This window comes from Lissotriton helveticus, chromosome 3_1, assembly GCF_964261635.1.
Source record: "Lissotriton helveticus chromosome 3_1, aLisHel1.1, whole genome shotgun sequence".
In the NCBI taxonomy this organism is placed as follows: Eukaryota; Metazoa; Chordata; class Amphibia; order Caudata; family Salamandridae; genus Lissotriton; species Lissotriton helveticus.
The window spans coordinates 367,549,855-367,572,168 of NC_136061.1; the positions used below are offsets into that span (position 1 = coordinate 367,549,855).

General features: G+C 45.6%; 1 protein-coding gene across 2 annotated transcripts in view; it reads left to right on the forward strand.

Moving 5' to 3' along the window:
* Positions 1–22,037, forward strand: part of PHF12 (PHD finger protein 12) — a 412,981-nt gene extending 390,944 nt beyond the window's left edge. For both annotated transcript variants that reach the window (XM_078680081.1, XM_078680083.1), the window contains exons 14-15: positions 7,617–7,755; positions 20,025–22,037. In XM_078680081.1, coding sequence (XP_078536207.1) covers positions 7,617–7,755; positions 20,025–20,365 — 480 coding nt within the window. In that variant the 3' untranslated portion in view covers positions 20,366–22,037. The remainder of the gene's footprint in view (positions 1–7,616; positions 7,756–20,024) is intronic.
* The last annotated feature ends 277 nt before the right edge of the window (positions 22,038–22,314 follow it).

The following is a 22,314-nucleotide window of genomic DNA, read 5'->3' on the forward strand; positions in this document are numbered from 1 at the left end:
TATTCTACATGTAGTGCGTGATGAAGAATATTAAATGACCATTAATACAGTATTTCTCTAACATGGAGACGTGAAGGCTAGACAATGACGGAAACTATTGATGCGATTCAGTGGCTTTAGGAATGCAGAGAAGGAGGGCTGGACTGATAACTGGAATCATAACATACTCTTGGCAGACTCAGAGGCAGAGCCAAGCTGAGCCGGGCACTGCGAGGCAGGAAGTAAGTGAAGGGTCGAGGACACAGGTGGGGGCTGTATCGCTCCTCAGCGAGGGCTTCAGGAGACAGGAGCTGAATCTGGTGTCCGGGCCCTTTTGAGGCCTAGAAACGGGGACTTTACAATGGAATAACGTGCACACTGAGAAACGTGGCAACGTAGCTTTACATAGGCCTGATATTCGTAGTATTCACGAGAACTGGGAACTGACATACTAGAGGTGGACACAACTATAATTGCGTCTTTAATCGAACATGGGGAATAACATATGCATATTAATCATGCACAGATAACATATGATGGATGACACGTAGGGACACAGAACATGGCAAAATTTACTTTTCCACACTCTGCTGCCAGTCAGCATGAGCCATTTTAAGTTGCTACACCCATATACTGTGGGACATGATGGGTGAGATCTTGCCATTTCCTGAACATTTAACAGGCTTCTGTAGCCGAAACCATTCAAGATGGTCAGGGTGCCGCCTAATAGGTCAACCACTCAGGCCTGGACACCACAGGCAGTCTTGGTAGGGATTTGGGAGCCAGCGCGGTGCCTCGTTGCCGCATGTGGCTGGCGTCCACTAGCTTCACAGGAGACATCCAGGCGCCCTTGATTGGCATATTTTTTGACAGCTCCTCTATATATGGTGAGAGCACAGATTAAGCCGGTCATGGGCATATTCTTTTGGCCTTTCAGTTCCAGTCAGGCAATTCCCCGAACAATTTCAGTGGGCAAGGATTTGGACTGTTTGCAACGTCAGGCTCCACTGCCCACACAACAGGCCTCCCAGCCCTTCTGAGGTCCTTTTCCATGGGCCTAACAGACTTGGACCTGGCCACCAGTACAGGGCTCATCTCAAACTTACGCCCCCTCTAGCCATAACATCCAAGCCCCTTTATTTCTCCCTTATTGGTGCACAGCCATACAGTAGGAGGCAGGATCAAACACTTCCTGCATGGTAACAGCAAATTACATCAGACAAATGGGTCCGGCATGTTGTCCAACGTAACACGCTGCTATTCCTTTTCAACCCACCGTACCTGCATCGTATTTCAGACCACTTCTCAGAAGACCATATGTCTGCATTGTGCTAAGAAGGGCAGAACTATTTGGCCAAAGGAGCCATAGAGAGGGAATAAGCCTAGGGAATTAGGGACTGAGTACTATTCCTGCTAAGAAGTAAGGACAGAAGCCTTCGTCCTATATGTGATCTTCGCACCTCAATGCCTTTCTGTGCAAGAACAAATTCAAAATGCTCACCCTGGCCCAGGTTCTCTTGGACCTGGAAACTGGATTGTAGTGGTGGACCAACAGGAGGAAACTTATTTTCACATCCCCCTCCTGCAGGGTGACCAAAGCTACCTGCATTTCATGGTGGACCGTGAGCACTTTCAGTTTGTTGTGCTCCCTTTCGACCTTATCAGTGTCCCTTGGCTGCTCACAAGGGTGATGGATTATGATCACTGCCCATCTTTGGAAGTCTTGGGTGCCAGTCTTCCCCTTTCTTGACAACTGTCTGTTGAAGGCGAGCTTTCCACATTTAGTTGCAAACCACTTCCAGGTAATGGCAAACCTCCTTACATCTTCGAGTTTCTCAGTCAATTTGCTGAAATCACACTTGACTCCTTTTTGCAGAGGCTTCTCTTCATCAGCACTATACTGCACATGATGAATTTTCAAGTCTTTCCTCCAGACCAACAAGTCCAGGGCATTCAGGCTATGATCCTGATGTTTCATCCTCTGTCATGGGTCTTGGTGAGGATGGCTCTGAGGTTTTTGGGCATACTAGCCTCCTGCATGCCGCTCATGCCAGGTGGCACGTGAGCTTTACAGTAGGACCTAAAGTCTCATTGGGCCCAGCACCCAGGGAGGCTGTCTTCCAGGTGTTGAAGGTAGCTGCCCAACCACAGTTGGACATGTGGAAGATCCCTCTCTCAGGTCCTTGTACAAACACATACTCTACAGACTGGCACATATCTACAGGTTACGACACACATACAGCTCAGATGGGCAGACAGGTAAGCAGACTGACTGGGGAGAAACCAGCCCACATATGGCAGGCCCAGGGATGCCTCTCCCACTGACAGCTCGAGGCCGGAACATAAGGCCGCAGTTCACATACTGTGCAGGCCCCTCATATCCCAAGGGAGCAGCTTTTACAGATATCGGGTGGACCACTAGTTCAAGCTGCATTTCAGGTATTTTACAAAACTCTAATGCCACGGGTCAACCTCCCACAGGCAGCAGCAGTTATGCTGCTGTTCACACAGCATACAGACCCTCATGAGCCACAAGCCTGTGTTGTCATTTTTAAGTGCACATATTCCAAAAGTACAGTGAACTCTCTTATATGTAATCAGTTGGTAGTCACCTGGGGTTTAGCTGTTTTTGCTGTCAGTTGCCAGGTGGCAGTAGTCAGTGGCCTCCTGTACAAAAAGGTGACATAGAATAAAAAAAATCTAAAAACAGCTGTAAGCAACATCAGCTTAAGGAGAAGGTACACGGGCTGTCTGGCAGCCAGACGCCAAAGACTATGGTCCTTACTTCATAGATCAACAGCTTTGTGAGCGATCCCTCAATAGATTAATAATAATAATAATAATAGATGAATAATAGTAATAATGCAGAAAAGATGGCAGTTTATGAAATGATTTACAAAATGTGTTTACCTATCTTCAAATAAGTTCACGCAAAAATGATTCTGCCCCTCAAGATCGACCCAAGGCTTTTTGGGCGTCAATAAGTCACTCCAATCAATGAGCATCCAGCCTAGGGGGTGGCTGCAGGGAATTACCTGTAGTGAGGCATAGGTGATCTCAGGAGGTAGCTTGCATTTGTATAGTGGTGCACACAGGTTTGTAGCGGTTTGGTCACAAAAATATGTCTGAACCATGGCGGTGGTACACACAGAGCATGAGCCTTAACGCTGAGAGTGGCTGCACACGTGAGATGGTGGATTTACAACTGCACAAAAGACTCAATGCCCTCCTGTGTGGCGGGGAACCTGCGTGGGCCTGTACGCTGAGGTCTCTGGAGGCATCTATATTTAACAGAGTCGCAGCCTGTGCCCTGGAGAGAGCTGCACGCTGCCTGTTGGGTCCTGGTTATGCAATCTCCTGCAGCTGTTTGTACGCGCTCTTGACGAGGATGGCTCTCCGCACATAGCCTTTTGTTTTGCTGGTCCTGTTATTACTAGAAGTAGTTACTCTCTCGCGTTGATGCAGAGTTGCACCAAATTATTGAGAGACTCTTGTGTAGGGAATGTTACCTCGTCAGCGGGATTCTTGCCTGCTTAAAGGAAGCACTAACTGCAGGGGCCTGTGTGGGACCAGTTTTCTGTGTCGCCCCTTAGCTGCTGATGCCTGTGATTAGCATGTACTGAGCGTGAAATAACTTTACACTGGTATTCCCATTACTGTTTTGTATTCCCGTAATGCGCATAATCTCTGCGCAACTCAAGCTCTGAGGTTTCTTGTACTTCTAATGCATCGCCCAAAAGCACCCCTTTACAGCGCTCCGACACCTTTGGGTAATGTCCGCGCTTTATAAAAATGCACTAAATAAATAAAAATTAAAATAAAAAAAACTTTGAAACTAAAATTCCGAATTTTTTTTTTTTTTTTATTTTTTTTTTTTTCCAGGGAATCCCCTTGGTGGGCTCGCTCCTTGTACTTAAAGGGTGCAATACGAGGCAATTATGCTGCCATGCATTAGGGACTGCTTTAGGTTCTCATGCCATCTGGGCAGCTCACGTAATATCCCACGCGCATCTCACGAACCCAGCAGCTCCAGTCTGCAGTCCGTAGTATAACTCCACAGGCGCCCAGGCCCAGAAGGGCAGCTCTCCCATACAGCAGGAGGTCCTCGGTAACAGGCTGGAGTTCATATAGTCCTGGGGTGATGCAATCCTTGGAAAAGAGCGCTTGTTGTGATGAAGACATGCTTAGAGGGGAGGAGGAGTAAAAGGCAGACCGGAGGGGAGAGGGCAAGGGAGGGACCGAAAACACAAAATGAAATTCTCTCTACGAGAGAACTGTGGAATATATAGCTAATGTCGTGTGTCAGTGGCAGCAACTTTGAAGAGTGTCAAGGCAAACACCTAGCTGCATATGAGTGGAATGGTGCAGTCCTGCAACATGTACATATCTACTACCTTCGGAGTGGTCTACATCACACAGGACCTGGGGCGACCCTCGACTTTTGTGCATTCTTAAAACCATACATGTCAACATTTTTAGATGATATTGGAGAACGGCAGATTCGGAAAAATAAATTGGCGCGAAAGTAATGAGGAAGGTGTCCATTCAAGCCATGCGGCTGTGAAAGTGATCGCGATCAAGCGCGGCGAGCAATGTAAGCGCGCGCACATTCACGCAGGCTTCAGTCCGGCCTGGTAGCATTTTTTGAAGCCCTCACTAAAAGTCTCGTCAGACCAGCGCATGCACTGGGTCAGGCGAGCCCTAAAAAGGACTGAAATAAAGAATTCGTCTTGGGTGAAAATCCCTTTGTCGACAGGAAACCCCCTATGTAACCAGCTTGTTAGTGCATTTCCAGCTGGCCTGAAATTTAACATCGCCAGACATCCTAAATGAACTAACAGTACACCTCGTGAAATGTATTATAAAGACAACTTCTTAAACGATTTTGATGCTGGCAAGCTTTTGTTTTGTAGCTGAGAACTCCTGGTTCCACCGACATAGTGCCGGTATTATCCTTCTTATTGGCTTTCTATATCCCTGTTACCTTGGAAAACACTTCGTCACCTTTGCCCACACTACCTCCATACAAAACAACTGATGAATTCAATCTATTTCACAAGGTACATTTTCAGATGCCACCTACCATTCTAGTTGTAGAATGCCACCAACTATGCTGAAAAGTGGCGCAAAGCCAGTAGGTCTGAAGTGAAATCGTTTTTTGGTGGAAAACTTGGTCTCTATCACTGGCAATAATAGAAGCAAATATTTTTATTGTATAATTCTGTAACTAGAAAGCTGAAACAGAAAAGAGTTTAAAGTTCTTCAGAATGAAGCTCTTTGATGAAGGTAGTAAACGCAATATTATGTCAACTTGTAACGCAAAAAGAATAAGAATTTCTAAATTGCGAGACCACAACAAGCACTAGAAGAAACAGTGTTACTAGAATATTCATGCAGTGCAATAAATACAGTTGAGGCTGTCACACGCCACCAGCTATCACATATCAAGTGATCTTGGTTAGATACTGAGCCTTCCCAAATGTCGTCAATTTCCCAGGTTAGTGTGATTTTAGGGAAATCCCTACTTCTGTTAAGATTTTTTTGTCCAAACCTGGGTGCTTTATCAGTCGTGTTTTATTACAAGAAAATCTGTTCAGGGTCATGCCATGCATTGGAAAAGAATTTCATACTTAACCTGCAGTAGTTTAGTTTCAGTTCTACAAATCATGCCAAATTTTGTCCGAATTTGAGCTGAAGTCACCAAATGGTATTTAATGAGCAGTGCACTTTCCTTTGTGCAGTTCGGTATTTGTCCTCCTAACAGAGATTTGTATCGCTCTGTATTGTCCTTAGGATGGCATAGTAGGGCTGGCATTGAAGGAGATGTATAATGGGTCACTTGAATATTGACCTCCTTTGTCGTGTATTTTCACCTCAATCAATAAACCATGGCATATACCACTAACCACTTGCTGGTATGTTTATGCACATGCTTTATATTTTAAGTCTAGGTGCTCATGTGTGCCCTTGTCATTGGTGTAGGAGATGCATGTCTCCACTTCGGCTACCTTTCCGCCCTCTTGTATTTATTTCAGGTAAGGCTCTTTGCTCTCTGTCAAATTGTAAGGCATTTTCACTATGCAAGTGTAATGCATAACATTTAGCACCCCCGTCTTGGAGAAGACTGGCAACAGTCCAATTTTTCTAGTAGTCTGTGCACAACGGCCACTTGCAAAGTCTTGGTCCACATTTGAGCTCCAGGTCCAGGAAGTTCTCTCCAGGTGTCTCTTGAGAAGGAGGAATCCGTAGTGTTCCTCTAAAATTCTGAAATTAGAACTCCAGTTATCTGCGACGCATTCAGCATTTAAGGATTATGAAGGTGGTGTACAGGGCGCAGGTCAAACATAGGAAGTGAAACGGAGGTGCAGGTTCATTAGATAAATGCCCAATCTGGATTCCTTTTGCAGTTGTCATGATCCTGGTGGTGCCTTTAGGTTGCTAGTGCAGGTCTCCTGGGCTGCAGAACCTGGTGACTCTTGCACTTGCTGAGTCCGTCTTGAGGGCAAATGTCAGCTGGGCAGTGGTCTGTTTTCTCTTGCTTAGTTTACCTTCTTTACTGTAAGAGTAATCCAGCTCTTCTTCACCTTGGAGGAAACAGAGTTGGCAGAACCTTAGTCTGGTGGTATCCTCTCCTACACTTTGTTCCCGCCTTAAGGGAAACAGTGTTCTTGGTACGTCAACATCTTTCAGATGAAGCTGAAAAGCTCTTTTATCAATAAAATGTCCTGGCAGATAAAGGGAGTAGTGACCACCACCCGATATGCACATTGAGTCCATCAGTATGGTGCTCTACTGGATGAGCAATAAAATATTGTGAAGTTTCTCTGTTGGCCTTGAGGATATAAAGCTGTGAGGAATGGCAAATGTGTAGGCCAGAAAATCATATTTATATTTCTCAGTTAATCATACATGTAAACGGTCATGCGTTTTTGCCTCTTTGATTTTTCTTTATATACTGTTTTGTGAATAGTTAATTAGAAGCCTACGATTGGCTGCACCCAAATCATTTGAATATTTGTTTAAAGGAAACCAAGTGAACCACATTTTCCTATAAAAATCAGCATGCATGACATAATGCTCGGCCTTGTCAAATTGTGTGCATGCAATGCCGGATCTGGTGGTATGAGAGACCAAAGCGTACCCCTCCTAGATCTGTGTTTAAACCCATGGGCATAGATTGGAATCCCAGTGGTCATGCTTAGCCACTCATCCATTTGACTTTGATCAAAATTAACACCATTGAGTTAGGCAGCAAGAAGTATCTGTTGTCTGTCAATAGCTCCATGAAATCACTTTGGGTTGATGTGCGCTCTCCAAATACACGTTCTGTTCCATATGGGGAGCTGACAAGTGGCAGTTTTGAGTGGGTTTCCTGCTTTAACAGTAAGGGATGGTGCAAATTGCCAGTTTGCCATGAAGCCCCTACCAGCACTGTAGCATATTTTGCTACAGTTCTATCTTAAATTAGACCTTAATGCCATCTGTTAATCTTTTCCTGACTAATGTATGACATGGAGCATGTGTGTTGCTGCTATTCATAAATACTGGTGTTCTTTGCTGTTTCTTGATATGTCTGTGGTAGATATGCAATACAGTTTACTAAAGTTTAAAGAAGTTAATTATTGTTTCTACCTCAGAATACAAAACATTATGAGCTGCTGAACTACAGTGAACACGGAACGACGGTCGATAATGTTCTGTATTCCTGCGACTTCTCTGAGAAGACAACTCCTACCCCGCCTAGCAGTGTTGTTGCCAAAGTGCAGAATGTGTTAAGTAAGTGATCCCTTGAATTGAATTGTAACATATCATCTAAAGATAAGTTTGTTTTCTATGGGAATAAGCCATTGCCATGTATAGGATGCAATCTCCAGTCCCTGTATGCTGTTTGTCTGCACTGCCACAGTATGTGGTCCCCATTTCAAAGTATTTTCTACTAGATTTTGTCCAAGTGCCCTTGATTGGTGTCACCTTACGTTGGGTATATGCTGTAGAGTTCTGTGCTGCTGGCATACACAATATGTAAACCCTCCGTACTGCCATTGCTTACTGATTTTAGAGTCCAAGGCAATGTACCTTCTGCAAGTAATTGATGTGATGGCCTAGCCTACATGTCCTGCTGCCTTATACTGATTGTGAACCCCTGGCCCTCTCAAGCAGCCTCTGCATTGGATGGCTGCTAGTACTCTTGAATGCTCACACCTGTCCAGCATGACTACACCTTTCCTCATGTGCTCACAGTTTCACTGTATACTAACCAGGCCAAGTAGATGCACTTCTATTTGGCCTGAATGTAAGCCCAATGGAGAGCAACCTTACACACTCGATGCAAACCTCTTGTGCGTATATGCTGCTATCTGATTGAGAGTTCTAGGTACAGATTCCTTACCTTATCTGGAAAATCTTGACCAGTAGCTGTGTACGCCTGTAGGTGGCGTTGAACGGCTCTGCGTTGGCGCTATAAGCGTCGCACTCGTCAGAAGTGACATGGCTAGTGCCTATATAGGCTCCCCAGCATGCTGATCTGTTTATTTCCTCCAGCGCCAACAGCTTGGATCCTGAAGAGCTACCTCAGTCAATTTTTAAACCACTTTTTCAACATTTTGCTGATAGTTTTGAGCATTTTGCTCTGTTTGCTTTTGGGATATCACCCAAGAAACCAGTGTGGTTTAAACCCAGTGGGACCTGTCACAAGCAAATATCTGTGATGGACCCCTGTCTGGTTTGACTGTAGTGCCTGGAGCCGGACACAGGCTCTAGTAGAGAACACCGCATGATGTTTGGGCTGATATAGCCACATTATGTGGAGCTTGTTTGCGCAAGTGCTACCTATGGTCTTGCAGGAGGCCTGAGCCATCCTGAACCAGGCTATGTCTGATAGCAGAGACGCAGCAAAGTTCGCCATCAGATGCGGGCTGGACACAACACACTCACTGGGCAGGTCTATTGCTTCGTTGCTGTCATCCCAGTGCCACTCCTAGGAAAGGTGAACTGGCTTTTTTGGGGATGTCCAGATATCCCTTATGAACATGCACTTTGATAGTGCTTGTGCGCTTTAGCTTCCTTTCACTCCTTACGTGGCCACGGCAGTGGCTACAAGCTGCGTTATTTGCAGCAAAGTCACCATGGATAAAAGGCTTCTCAGACTTTTTGTAGCCGCGGATGTGGCTCAAACAAGACCTGTAGGAACAAAGGCCCGAGAACTGCCCAGCCAAACTCCCCCCTTCCCCCTCTCCTGATAGCTGCATCCTCCAAACTATATAGTGACCCTTGCAACAACACAGGATCGCTTTTGGAGGCAGGATCAGGCACCACTAGCCCCAAAGGCAAGTCATAATATCTGACATGTGGGTGCTCAAAATAGTCCAACGTGGTTATGCCCTTCCACTTACGAAAACACCGCTTCTCCCCAGCTGACAGAAGACCATCTCTTCATGATGAGCCAGGAAGTCCAGTTTTTTTTTTTTACCAAAGGAGCCATTGAGAGGGTGCCGGCTTTAGAAGTAGGTGGTGGTTGCTTTTCCTGCTATTTTCTGGAGCACAGGTGGGTAGAGGCTTCCACCCTATCCTAGATCTGCGTTCTCTCAATGTCTTCCTTTGGAAAGAGAAATTCAAGATGCTAACACTTGCCCAGGTCTTGTCTGCGCTATACCACTGATACTAGAAGATTACTTTAGACCTGCAGGACTCCTATTTTTATTTCCCCATGCTGCAGGCCCATCTGTGTTACCTATGGTTCACGGTGGACCAGGAGCATTTCCAGTGTTTTGTGCTCCCCTTTGGTCTCACCAGTACCCCTTGTTTACAAAGGTAATGGCATAGAGTTTTAGCACATCTGCTGAAGTATGCAATACCAGTGTTCCCCTACTTGTATGTCCCACCTCCAAACTTCGGCGAAACTCCTGCATTTTCAGGGGTACACTATCAGTGTGCTAAAGTCACACTTGACTCCTTCCCAGATGCTCCCTTAAATAAGAGCCATTCTTGACATGGTACAATTCAGTGTGTAGCCACTGGAGCGAAGAGTCCAGGACATTTGGGCTATGATCCAAATGCTTCAGCCTCTGTTCTGGATCTCCGTGTGACTGACTCTGAGGCTGCTGGGACTAAGGGCCTCCTGCATCTTGCTAGTAGCACATGCAGGCTCTGTGGTGGGATCTGAAGTCCCAGTGCACACAGCACAAAGGGAACGTTTTCGATCAGGTTCGGATATTGGAGGAGACTGCAAAATATCTGCAGTGCTAGTTCCTGACCAAGATCGGGTCAGTGGCAGGCCCTCCTCCCTTCCCTATCCAGAGCTCTTAGTGGTGTCCGATGAATCGCTTCTAGGATGTGGCTGAGGTAGAGATCCGAGGCCTCTGGTCTCCGGCAGGGGCTCCGCTCCACTTCAGTCTTCTGGAGCTTAGGGTGATTTGCTTGGCATTGAAAGCTTTCCTGCCTTCTAGCAAAGGGAAGCTGGGCCAGGAGTTCACGCACAACACTACTGCCATATGGTAATGCAACAAGCTGAGTAGAGTGGGGCCGTGCACCCTGTGTCTGTATGCTCTGCTCCTCTGGACATAGCTGGATCATCAGGATATTTTCCTGGATGTGTAGCACCTGACAGTATCTCTAAATGCCGGGGCAGTCAAATACTGCCATCAATGCCTTGCAGACCAAGCATGGCATATGCATCAGGAGGTGGCTCATGGTGTCTTTCAGGACTGGGAAGAACCTTGGCTAGATCTATTCACCACCACCAAGAGCACGCAATATCAGCATTTTTTGTGTGCTGGAGTTTCCAAAGCAGCTTTCGCTTGGGGATGCATTCCTACTAGACAGAAATGTAGGAGTGTACTGGGCTTTAAACTGGACTCCTGTGTGCCTTCCCTCCAATACCTCTTCTCTCCCGAGTTTTGAAAAAGATCAGAACCTAACAGGACCAGTTCATTCTGGTTGCTCCAGATTGGGCGAGGAGTGTATGGTATCCAGAATGTCTGGGTATGAGCATCTGTCCTCCAATCAGGCTGCCCTCTTGGGACGATCTCCTGCCACAACAACAGGGAAGTGTCCTACACTCAAACCTGCGCACTCTCCACCTTCATGATTGGACATTGAGCGGCTACAGTTGAGGGTCAAGTTTGTGCTTGGTGCACTGAGAAACATGTTGACCCATTCTGCACCCTTTCCAAAGTGTTGTTTGTTTTGTCCTTAGCTGCGCAAGGCATTACTCTGGGCACAGTTAAGTCGTATATTTTGGCTTTGTTGGTGTTGCCGGACCAACCCCCTCTGTTTGTCACCAATTTTGACACGTTTTCTGAAAAATCTTCAGCATGTTTCCTCCCAAACCTTTTGTTATGCCCCACTGGGATCTTATTTTAGTTTTAACCTATTTGATGTGGTCCCCCGTTGAACATATGCATAGCTGTCTTCTAAGATAGTCTTTTTTGTGGCCACCACATCGGCCAAAAGGGTCGGAGAGCTACAGGCTTTCTTATCACCCCAATATGCCAGCTTCTTCCCAGACAACCTGGTTCTCTGAACCCAAGGCTCTTTTCTTCCAAAGGTGGCGGCACTTATACATGTCTGCCAAAATATCACTCTGCTGACTCTTTGCTCCGCCTCTCCCCTCTAAAAAGGAAGAGAGACTCCACCCTCTGGACTCTAACAAGGCACTGTTCTATATTGATAGCACTGAAGAACATCAGGTTGACTTTCAGCTCTTTGTAGAGTTCACTGGAACAAAGAAGGGGCAGCAGTACATAAACTGACCATCTCCAGATGGATTGTATTCAGTCATGCTGTGCAGAGGCCAAGAAGCAGCTCTCTGATGTTTTATAGCTCGTTCAACCTGAGCCAAAGCTGCATCCTACTGTGTTAGCTCGTGGAGCGCCTGTCTTGGACATCGGTCAGGCTTCCACTAGACCATCCTTGCACATGTTTCCCAAACACTACTGCCTTGACAAGCATTTTACCCATTTGATCCTCCAGGACTTTTTGGTTTGAGCCAGTCAGCAGACCACCCCCGGGAATGTATTGCTTTGATATGTTTTCTAAGGTACGGAATCTGCGGCTGTAAGTCTTTATCAGATGAACAAGGTACATACCTTGGATTATGCCTTATCTGATGGAGATTCTATCAAGCCATAGATTCCTTAACGAATCTCCCATGCTCCCCATTCTGCGAATTGGTCTTTTCCACCTAGCAAGTCCTTCTAGGCCCTTATAATCTTCACACTGGTCAAAAAAACTGACATCACTCTCTGCTTCTGTCCCGGAAATAGACATGAACTGGAGTCAGTGCACAGGGGTGGTGTTTATATAGGCACCGCGTACATCGCATCCGGCACGAAGGTTTCCAACACAGAGCTGTTCATTGTCGCATACTGGCACACAGCAGTACTGCTCAACATTTTCCGGCTCCAGTCTGACGCCTGGGGAACATTCTATAGTACTGAATCTGCAATTAAATAAAGTCTCTACCAGATAAGGGATTACCAAAGTTAAGTAACTTGTTGACTAACACATGAGTTGAGACCTAGCTCCATGTATTCTGCAATTACAATACCTGCCATGGATGTGAGCCTGTTGGAACAAAATAAAAAGTCCCCTGCATAGTGATGGAGTGCCCCAGCTGCAGATAAATCTGGATCCTTGGTACTGATTTTTCATTGTGCACAAAAAACAGATCATGATTTCGCGCCATGGCATAGGATTGTATGATAGATTGTTGACTTGTTAGATCAGAAAGGGTGAAAAAGTGCTAATCTTATAGTGGTAAAGGGCTACTGCCGTTACCTGTTAGGTTTATAGTAAGGGGGTTTATGGCCCAGAGACGTCCAGTAAGGGCCCTTACAACTGTATATCAAAAATAATCCTTGACCGTTTACTTAATACGGCTGTTTCATAATTAAAGCGACTTAGACCATTTGTACATTCATTTGGTCTGAAATATGTTATTTACTTCTATTTAGTCTTTTCTTTCGTAATCAAACATTGTTAAAGCAAATAGAAGTAAATAAAATACTTCGGACCAAATAAATGTACAAATGTACCAAATTTGTAATACTAATCAGTAGAGTGAACAGGACCTTTTACCCGTGTCACTGTAGTGTGAGACTTACTGACCCACTTATGTAAAGTTCTGCTGCTGTGTACCCAACTTGCATTTGACCAACATCATATAAGTATGTAGCACTGTGCAGGTTGTGTGTGCTTGGTGTAATGTATGTATGCCTGTGTGTGGTACAATACGTGATGGCCTGTGGGCTCCATATTGCAAGCTCAGGTTCTTAAGAAAGGGATGTGGATGTGGAGGTGGCGGAACCATCCCAGACACATTTGTGGATTGTCTGCATTCCTGAGAGCTGAATGGTTCACGCACACTGGTGGAAGAGAGTCGGGCTCTCTTGTGTACTTCTAAATGGTTCTTTGATTCTGAAAAGATAACTGATCGGTGAGGCCTGCGCACATCTCAGGAAGGAGATGGGACTGATAAGGAAATCATAAAGAATAGAGTTTGGGGCCTTAGAAACCATATAGCCATGGGGCTTATATCCAGATGTGATGCTGTAGTCATTCCTGTGGCCTTTGTTGAGGATCTATTACGTTTGGAGTCGTTCCTACTGTGACTAGACTGATTCTGTACAAAAAGCAGCATAGAAGTGGGCCCTTAAAAGGGAGCAACCACCACAACAAGAACTTAAAGGCTAAGACACTAAAACACATCTCTGTCTGAAAATGGATTTTAAAAGTGGAGCATGACCCTCTCAAAATTGTCCAACTTGAGCTGTACGTCAGTGTGGATAAGCTGGGCACCACTGGTGCCTGTTGTGACCAGGACTGGAAACTGAGGTCTGCTAGTCTTTCTTTTGGGTTAGGGGACATCGCCTGGGAGAATCTAGCCCACTCGCTCTGGAACCTGGACTCCAGCATATGCCTGCCTGTCGAAACCAGTGAACCCTATGAGGAGGAGAGTGCCTGATGAGAGGACGGTCCAGTGACGAGCCTGTGTTGTGGATCCCTGAATCAGTGTGTGAGTCTTGCATCCATGTTGAAGACTGTTGCAACAATTGTGCTATCCACCTGAGTGGTGCTGTTTGCGACCCCTGTATGCCAGCTGGGGGCCTTGGTGAAGATTGAGACCATTGTACTAATTGGGCTGTCAGCTCAAGTGCGGTTATTCACGACCCCCATATGTCATATTGAGGATTGCTGCACTGATTGTGCCATCCATCCAAGTGCTGCTGTTCACAACCTCTGTATGCCAGGTGAGGGCTACCGTGAAGATTGAGGAATGTTGCATCGATTGGGCTGCATGCCTGAGTGCTGCTGTTAACGACCCCTGTATGCCAGGTGGTGGCCACGGTGCAGATTCAGGGCCAATACCCTGGTGCATCTCTGTGACAAGAAGCATGCCATCACCCTGTACAGTATTGTAACCAAGAGAGGTCATTGCCCTGTGCCTTCTGTTTGCTGCGACCAGCACCCCCCCCCCCCCCCCCCCCCCCCAATCCTCCCTTGTATGCTAGACAGGACAAGTAGTAAAGAGAGAGGGCCATTGCCCTGGAGTAGAGTGCGACCGTGAATCGTAATGGACCACGACCCATAGTAGCAGTGCATTAATTCAATCACCCTGATCTAGAAGCACCCAAGACCTGCAGCCAGACTTACAAAGGCTTAACAATTGATCGGAGGAGGTCGTGGACGCCTGCTATCTCGCCTGCAACTTCCAGACTACTGCTCACCACCAATGTTCCCTCTAATTATTTTCCTCTGTGTGCGGCAGAGTAAGGTCTGTGTGCGCTGCAGCTACGGCTATGTGCACCAAGAACCTGACCGCGTGTGTAGACCAGGGCTTTGAATGGGATGAAAATACTTGGTGATCTTTCAAAGGCGCATAACCGATGCAATTAAAGGTGTCGCTTAAAAGCAATTACGCAAAAAATATGTGCATCGCATAGTGTGCCACCTTACTGATATTTTGATGCTTCTGTCATTGCATCCAGATATATAATACAAGTAACATTACACCTACAAGAAGCCAAGACTATTGGCTTTGTCAATGGTTGTTAAGAATAAAAAGCATTTTGGAACCATAGTTAGAAATATACAGTGTCATCATATATTGGACTCCCGTCAACTCACGTCTTTCTGAACAATACCATTGGACCTGTCAGATTGATGGCCAAAACACTCCAATGATGTGGTGCTCTGGAAATCATTTCAGGGTTAGAAGGGTGAACTGGATTGGACCCATACATAAAATAGGAAATGGAGACTGTATTATTGCCATTTTTCAGCATCCAAATATGGTAAAGGCCCGCCTTTTTACCATTCAGGCCAGCCATTAACACCTTAATGATTTTGAGGAGAAGATTACAGCTGCCCCCCTAGGCTTCCCTTACAAACCTCCAGTACCAATCATTTTATGGAAACAGGGCCACCAACAATTCTTCCAACAAAGAAATCAAAGACAGAGCTTATCTATACCCTGTTCAAAACGATTTGCTCTTCTCTGATGCCTCGGTAAACAAGACTGACAGCAGGTGGACACTGGGATCCTTGAGAAATCTACTTGGATGAGGGACAAAGATACAAGGGGTACGCAGCAGTGCAAGAAACCAAGTGAAAGATGTCTTGCTAAGATTCTAAACATGAGATCTTGGAATGTAGCAGGGATCAAAAACAAAATTGGTAACAAGTATTGGCAAATGTATATTTACTCCGTGCAGCTGCTGTTTCTACAAGAAATGTGGCACGCACGTAATTTTAATATTGATGGATGTGTCACAATAAATTCCCCCGCAAAACCCTCACTCCACGGGAGGGCAAAAGACAGCTTGGCAAAATTGATATCCACTACTGTCCCAGTAACTGTAAAGAAAATCTATACAAAATCCCCATTCTTTCAACCGGCTCTTTTGCAGATGGATATGAAGCAAACATTTGTATTGATAAACTTTTATGATAATGTTTTAAATAGTACAAGGTACAGAGACATGGAAGACCTTGTTGCTGTGCTTGAGAATTCTGTAAAGGATATGAGCCAAATTGTATTTTTGTTTGGATGGGGGATTTTAATATTAATAAATGTCGATTTTCAGGTTTCGACATTTGTGGTTATGCTGATAATTTTGGAACCAATCAGGGGGCCCCGCTAGGCTTACTAGAAGAATGCTTGCCTTTAGAATACCAGGCGGCGCGGAGTCATCTCAGAGGCACTTTAGAACACCAGACAGCGCCTCAGAATCCCAGGCAGCGCTGTGTCACCTCCAAGGCGCTTTAGAATACAAGATAGCGCTGTGCCATCTCCGAGGCGCTTTACAATGCCAGGTGGAGCTATGCCATTTGAGAGGCGTCTCAAAGTACTAGGCGGTGTTGTGCCATGGAGGGACAATCCCGAGAAGGCCAGGAAGATTTAAGAAACCAGTCAAGAGCTGGGTTCAAAGGGAGGGTTTGGTGGCTGTTGCTAGCGCGAGACCTCTTGGAAGTTCAAGAGGTGAACGCGCCTGCTGATGAGATTGGGCTCCTCTTGCTGGTTGAGTCCGGGCAGGGCTAAATCTACCTTTCATCCTCCCCAAGTCGAAAAAAATGAAAATATGATTTGAATGTTTTTTTAGTCATATTTGTGTAATAAAGATTAGCCCTGCCTGATGTGGGGATTATAGTTCTTTATAACAGATAACTTGAAAAGAGGTGGTATTTCTGTTCTATAATCAATGCATCGTTTATTAAGTAAGTTTGATACTGACGCATGTAAACTCTGTAAGATAGCCAGTGAGGTTACTGTAGCGCATTGAGGTACGCCATACTGTAGTTATGTAGTGCTTTACATCCTGGCGAGGTGCTAGAGTGCACTGGTGACCTGACTGCACGCTCCTCCGTGGGGGTGGATCTGTGGATGGAATAGTGCGTGTCTGGCCGGTGACATAAGTGGGTAGTGTTTGTTGCTCTCTTTTCACCCTGCACTCTCGTGAGTGAGGTGAGACGGAGGGAAGGCAGGACACTTAGGCATTAGTATGCTGGTGCCTAGAGTCTAGGCACTAGATGGAGAAGTGTGGCCTTTGTGGGAAGGACGCTGGAGTGTGTGTTCTTGGCAGAGATGGCTCAAACCACATCACACCAAGCGTGCAACATCCCCTACTCCTGGGTGTAGGAGACCGTTGTGATAAAGATGTGTGGGGAAGGCGGACACCTACTGCCTCCAAAGAGGTCTGCACAGAGCGTGGTTACATTATTGTCACCCTACACGTCACTTCCTCTTTCTTTCGATGTCTCTCTCACGTCTCTCTTGTGCAGCCTGGAGAAAACATAGCATTTTGTGTCCAGACAGTAACCATTATAGGTGCACAAGGGACAGGGAGAGAAAGTGAGTGAAAAGAGAACGAGAAGGGAGAGAGAGACACGTATGGTGGGAAGGCAGTCAGAAAGAAGAATGGAGGAGGAGAGAATTGAAGAAAGAAGGGGTGGGAAACAAACAGCTAAAGGGGCCCATGTCATCTGCCTTCAGCGCGCACTGGCTTTTAGCCGCTGTCGAGATGCGTTCCCACAGGTGTAGTTTCACTCTTTAATTTGTTGGTTAGGTTTGTATAATTCTCATGCGTGCTGTCTTTCCTTTCACTCTGTCACTGTTTCATTCTTCTTGCTGTCTGCCTCGGGTTCTCTCTCTCCATCTCGTTGCCTCTGTCTCGCAGGCTCGCTCTCTCCCACTGCACCCTTGTACTTTCTCTCCCCTCACGTCCCCCTCCCACCTCAGGCTCCTGTCTACACACCTCTCCGTAGGAGCTGCAAACGGTTATTTAAAGAGTCTTTTTACGGATAATTTCAAAAGTGCTTATCTCAGGAAATGCATTACAAAAGTGTCTGGTTTTCGAGCGAGTGGAGAGTGTCGCATTAATGCAGCTGCTGATTTCTATGGGTGACCGTTCATCTCTCCTTTACAGGACAGCTGGAGGAAGGCAACAGGAAGGGTCACAAGCAGCCCCGCAATTGAGCGCAATTAAGAAAAGAAAAGCAAAGTCAAACACGACGTGTGCTTTATCACACGTCGTGTTTGACACACTGCATTCCTTTTCTTACAGTGCATACCTGCGGGGTTGATTGTGACCCTTTGAGTTAGTATTCACGCTATTCACGTTAATTGCACGAATACTAATTCAAAGGACCACAATCAGCCCCCCAGCTGTGCCCTGTAAGAATCGTCCTCTCCCGCATTGATGAAATGCAGTGTTTCGCGCCGCTCGCATTGTAAAAGAGACGGCGCGAACGGTGTCCCAGGAGTGCGCGCTAAATACAGCACTCTGCGCGCCTGGGGTGACTTCTGTGCGCGCGCGCTCACCCGCGCAGCTTGTTGGGAACAGTGCTCACCACTGACGTGCACCTGGGCCTACTGACCCAACAGTTCCAGCAAAAGCTGGTAAGAATGATTTCTGTGTCATTGAACCTCTAGGAGCACTTGCTCTGAGAGACTTTGACCTTTAAGAAGCCTTTGTGGAACGTCTAAGACGTGTAGGTGCTAGCAGGGCCTAGACTGAATGTTGCCTCATGAATGGAAAATACGCACAGTCCTTAGTAAGGGAAATGGGGCTCTGGGAATTACCTGGACAGTGCCAGAGCGCCGGCCTTACTAAGACAGTGTATTATTTGTGTCCTGCAATTTACTTTATCTTCGTATTTAAATACTTGCTGTTATGAATACAGAAGTATCTTGTTTAACATTCATTTATTTGTGTTTTTGACTTGTTTGTGTAATCAAACCTCCCCTCCCCACCCTCTTCCTCCCCCCCCCCCCCCTCCCCAACCTGCTAGACTTCGCTGCCCCGGAGAGTCAAGTACTGAAGGGGTAGTACTTGTCCCAGTAACTCACAGTCCATAATAGGGCAGGCCCTGGGACATCGAGTAAAAGACCACAATCACCATTGTTGGGTGCAGTAGGTCCTGCTCGCCCCCGTGGCCCTCTGAAAGCGGTCCAGACAGAGCCTTTTGTGCTGACATTCAACTTGCATGCGCATCTGATTTTCCAGTGGGCTAACACTGGATGTAGACCACATGGCGCTTACACATACAGCAAGCGCAAGTCCTCAGTGCTGCCACCTCCACCTCTGAGTGTGAGGCCTAGGTTCTCATGGTGCTGGCATCAGTTATGTCTATAACCTCCATGTCCTCCTCATTTGCCACCTCCAAACATTTAATGTGAGCCCTAGTTCTCTTTGCTTCCACTTGTACTATATGTGAACCCCAAACGTCTTCAGCACTGCACTGGACGCAAGATCCCCATGCTTTATGATTACTGCTATATGGCTTGCAACTGACAAACCCTCTCTCCCTGTTTGCATGTTTCCAAGTTCCATGTGTTGTTGCATGGAATGGGTACGGACATTACGACACACTGGCTGCTATGTTCCAGTTTGTAATAGGTTAACAGAGACATGATTTTCTTGTTAGCTGTTCGTCTCTTTTCTGTACGAGACTGAGGACTCTATATAAAATGTATAGATTTCTAAAGTTTGAAGCCCCATCTTTGATGTACCTATGGGGGGAGAGGGGCACAATTGACCCGTTACTGTGTTCTCCATTTATTACTCTATGCTGCCTTCCTTCCACCTCTTCTTGGAGCTTCCTTTGCCCCACCTCATCCTTTTGACTTCTTCTTCCACTAAACCTTCCTTGAGCCTTTCTTCACCACCTGTGATGCTTTTAGCTATCCAGAGCGGTCTACATTGAGCTCCTGCGCTCAACGATGAGCAGCAGAAACCAACAGTTTGGGTCGAGTAGTTCTGGGATGCACACTCAAACAATAAGAATCAGCCTTCAATTCTAGAACTTGGATTTGCGATTGAAAGGTTTAGGTTTAGGAACATAGTGTGCTGATTGCAGTCTCTTTCGAGCTCTACCATGCTATTTCAGAAGGATTTTTCCTATTTGTTGTGTGTGGCGTGCGCAGTGCTTTATGGAAACCATTTCTGATCCATTGGAGTGGAGATGTCAAGGCTTTTTTCGTTTTCTCCTATTGTTGGTGTTTTCTTCCTTCAGTCCATATATTGATGACTGTGTTGTTTTCACAGAGCGTCACAAGACCAGGAAACCTCAGCCACCACCGCCAGAGGAAGAGCCACGTGAAGAGGAACCAATGATGAGCTCCCAGTCCCAAGGCTTGTACCATCGACCTTGCAACTGCAAAGCCAGCAGCTCCAGCCTGATTGGGGGCAGTGGAGCCGGCTGGGAAGGGACGGCCCTCTTGCACCACGGCAGCTACATTAAACTTGGCTGTCTGCAGTTTGTGTTCAGCATTAGTGAATTTGCAACCAAGCAGCCGAAAGGGGACAATGCCTTTGTGGAGTTACTAGACTTGGATGAAAAGCCTCCACACCAGGTGCCTGTGTTACGTTCCAACTCCATTCCTTAGTCGCAAAGGAACATGACTTTTTAAAAACTTAAATCCAAGCAGGGCGCCCGTGCAAAAATGTACAGGATGTCTGAAACTTTTTCTACTTTGGCCCGAAACAGTTCACATGTTTGCATGAGATGAAGAATTTTTTTTAATATATATATATATATATATATAAATATATATTATTTTTTTTGCTCGAGTTTTAGGGGCATTTGCACATATATTTGTACCATGCATTTCATTTTTTTTTGTTTTTTAGGGAAAAATGTCACCAGTGCAAAAATGTTTTTTAAATACATGCAGAGGAGAGGAAGACAAACTGTCGCCCTCAACCAAGACATTATGGAAACTTTTCAATGCACATGTTAAAAAAATAAAGTTTCCAGAGGAGCGTGGAGGGTTTTTTCCAAGAAGTAAAATCTTGACCGAAGATATCTTGTATTTTGTGCCAGTGACAATAGTTTTATACTCAATGATACAGTTTTTCATACCGAAATAATTAATCTATTCAAGATGATCCTTCTTATTTAAAGTGAAGAAAGCACTAGAAGCTGAGGGTGGAGTTCTGAAGATGGTAGTAGGCTACGTAGGAGAAGTAAGTCCTATTATTACCAGGATCGTCAAAAAACGGGTTTGCATTTCCTGAAGTAGTTGAACTCTGTGTCTAGAATTCCACTCAAAGGCTGTCTACTCCCACTCCCCATTACCCTCTTTTGCTATGGTTGCACTACAAGTAGCTTTTGTCATCGGCAGATTACACAAGCGCCTGCCCAGGTAATCGGCCCTGAAAAGCATTCGTCATTGGGGTCTCAACAAAGGAAGGAACATCCCTGAAGGTTCAGTGAGAAGAATTGGGCTAAGTGAGCACTTTCAATCCCATGGGGCAGTTTAGGAGAGGAGTGTGTGCCACATGGACTTCATTGGATGTGTTTAATGTTCTGTTTTAGTATGTGAATTTCAGACTTACTGCAAATATTCTCTAGCATTAATTCCAGTCCTGGGAGTAAAAGTTTTACCCAGAATCTAGCAAGTTTTGCCCCAGGCAAGCAAATTTGATTGCAAGTAATTAACGACAGTGGATTGGGCTTGTAATTTTTATTCTCAATTTATTGAAACGCAGGATTGGGTTCAAGTTTGCAAACCTGCCAATAATTTCAAGTTGCAGATCCCTTCCTCCTCCAGCTCAGAATGGCACGGTCCATTAATTTCTTTAGAAACAAGCGGTAGGTCTTTCCTTCCCTATTGAATTTTTTGATCAATTGAGGACTATCATCGTTTGCCATCTGAGACATTCTTGGCTAACGGAGAATTTGTTTGTGACCCAATCTGCTGTTTGTCTTGTGGGCACTTAAGTGACGTATGAGTGCCTAGGGAAGCAGTTCTGGCCTCTGTGTAAATACATAAAGTATTCACCTATTTCTAATACTATTTTATTTTTGATTGTGTACAGTGCTTCGTGTGGTATGACGTTGGCTCAAGTTGTCTCTTGTATCAAAAATCCGTTCTCGTCGTAACCTTGTCTACCTTTTTTTTTTAATAATCATATGCCACCTCTATTTGCCCTCCCCTCCCTCTCCACCTCACTCTGGACAAGAAAAGCTAGCTCCTTTGTAAATAGTAATTGTATTGTTTTAGATTTTACAGAAACCTTTTCCTGTATTCTGTATATAAAAACAAATTAAGTCATTCACTGCCTATGGCTCCTACTTTCTAGTGTGGGTTGAGTGGTTGGGAATGTTATTGATGCAAACCTGGCTGCGATATGTACGGACTCGTGAACTTGAAAGTGAAAACCTTGGGTAATTTGTGGGAAGAAATAGACATGACCACTCGTTTTTGGGGGGTAATGGGGAGTGGACAGATCAGTACTGTCAAGGATGAGGCAACAACCGCGCTGGTTTAGGTGGCATGATCGGTTACTGTGAAAAGTGTGCCATCAGAAAGAAAGCACAGATCTTTGTTTT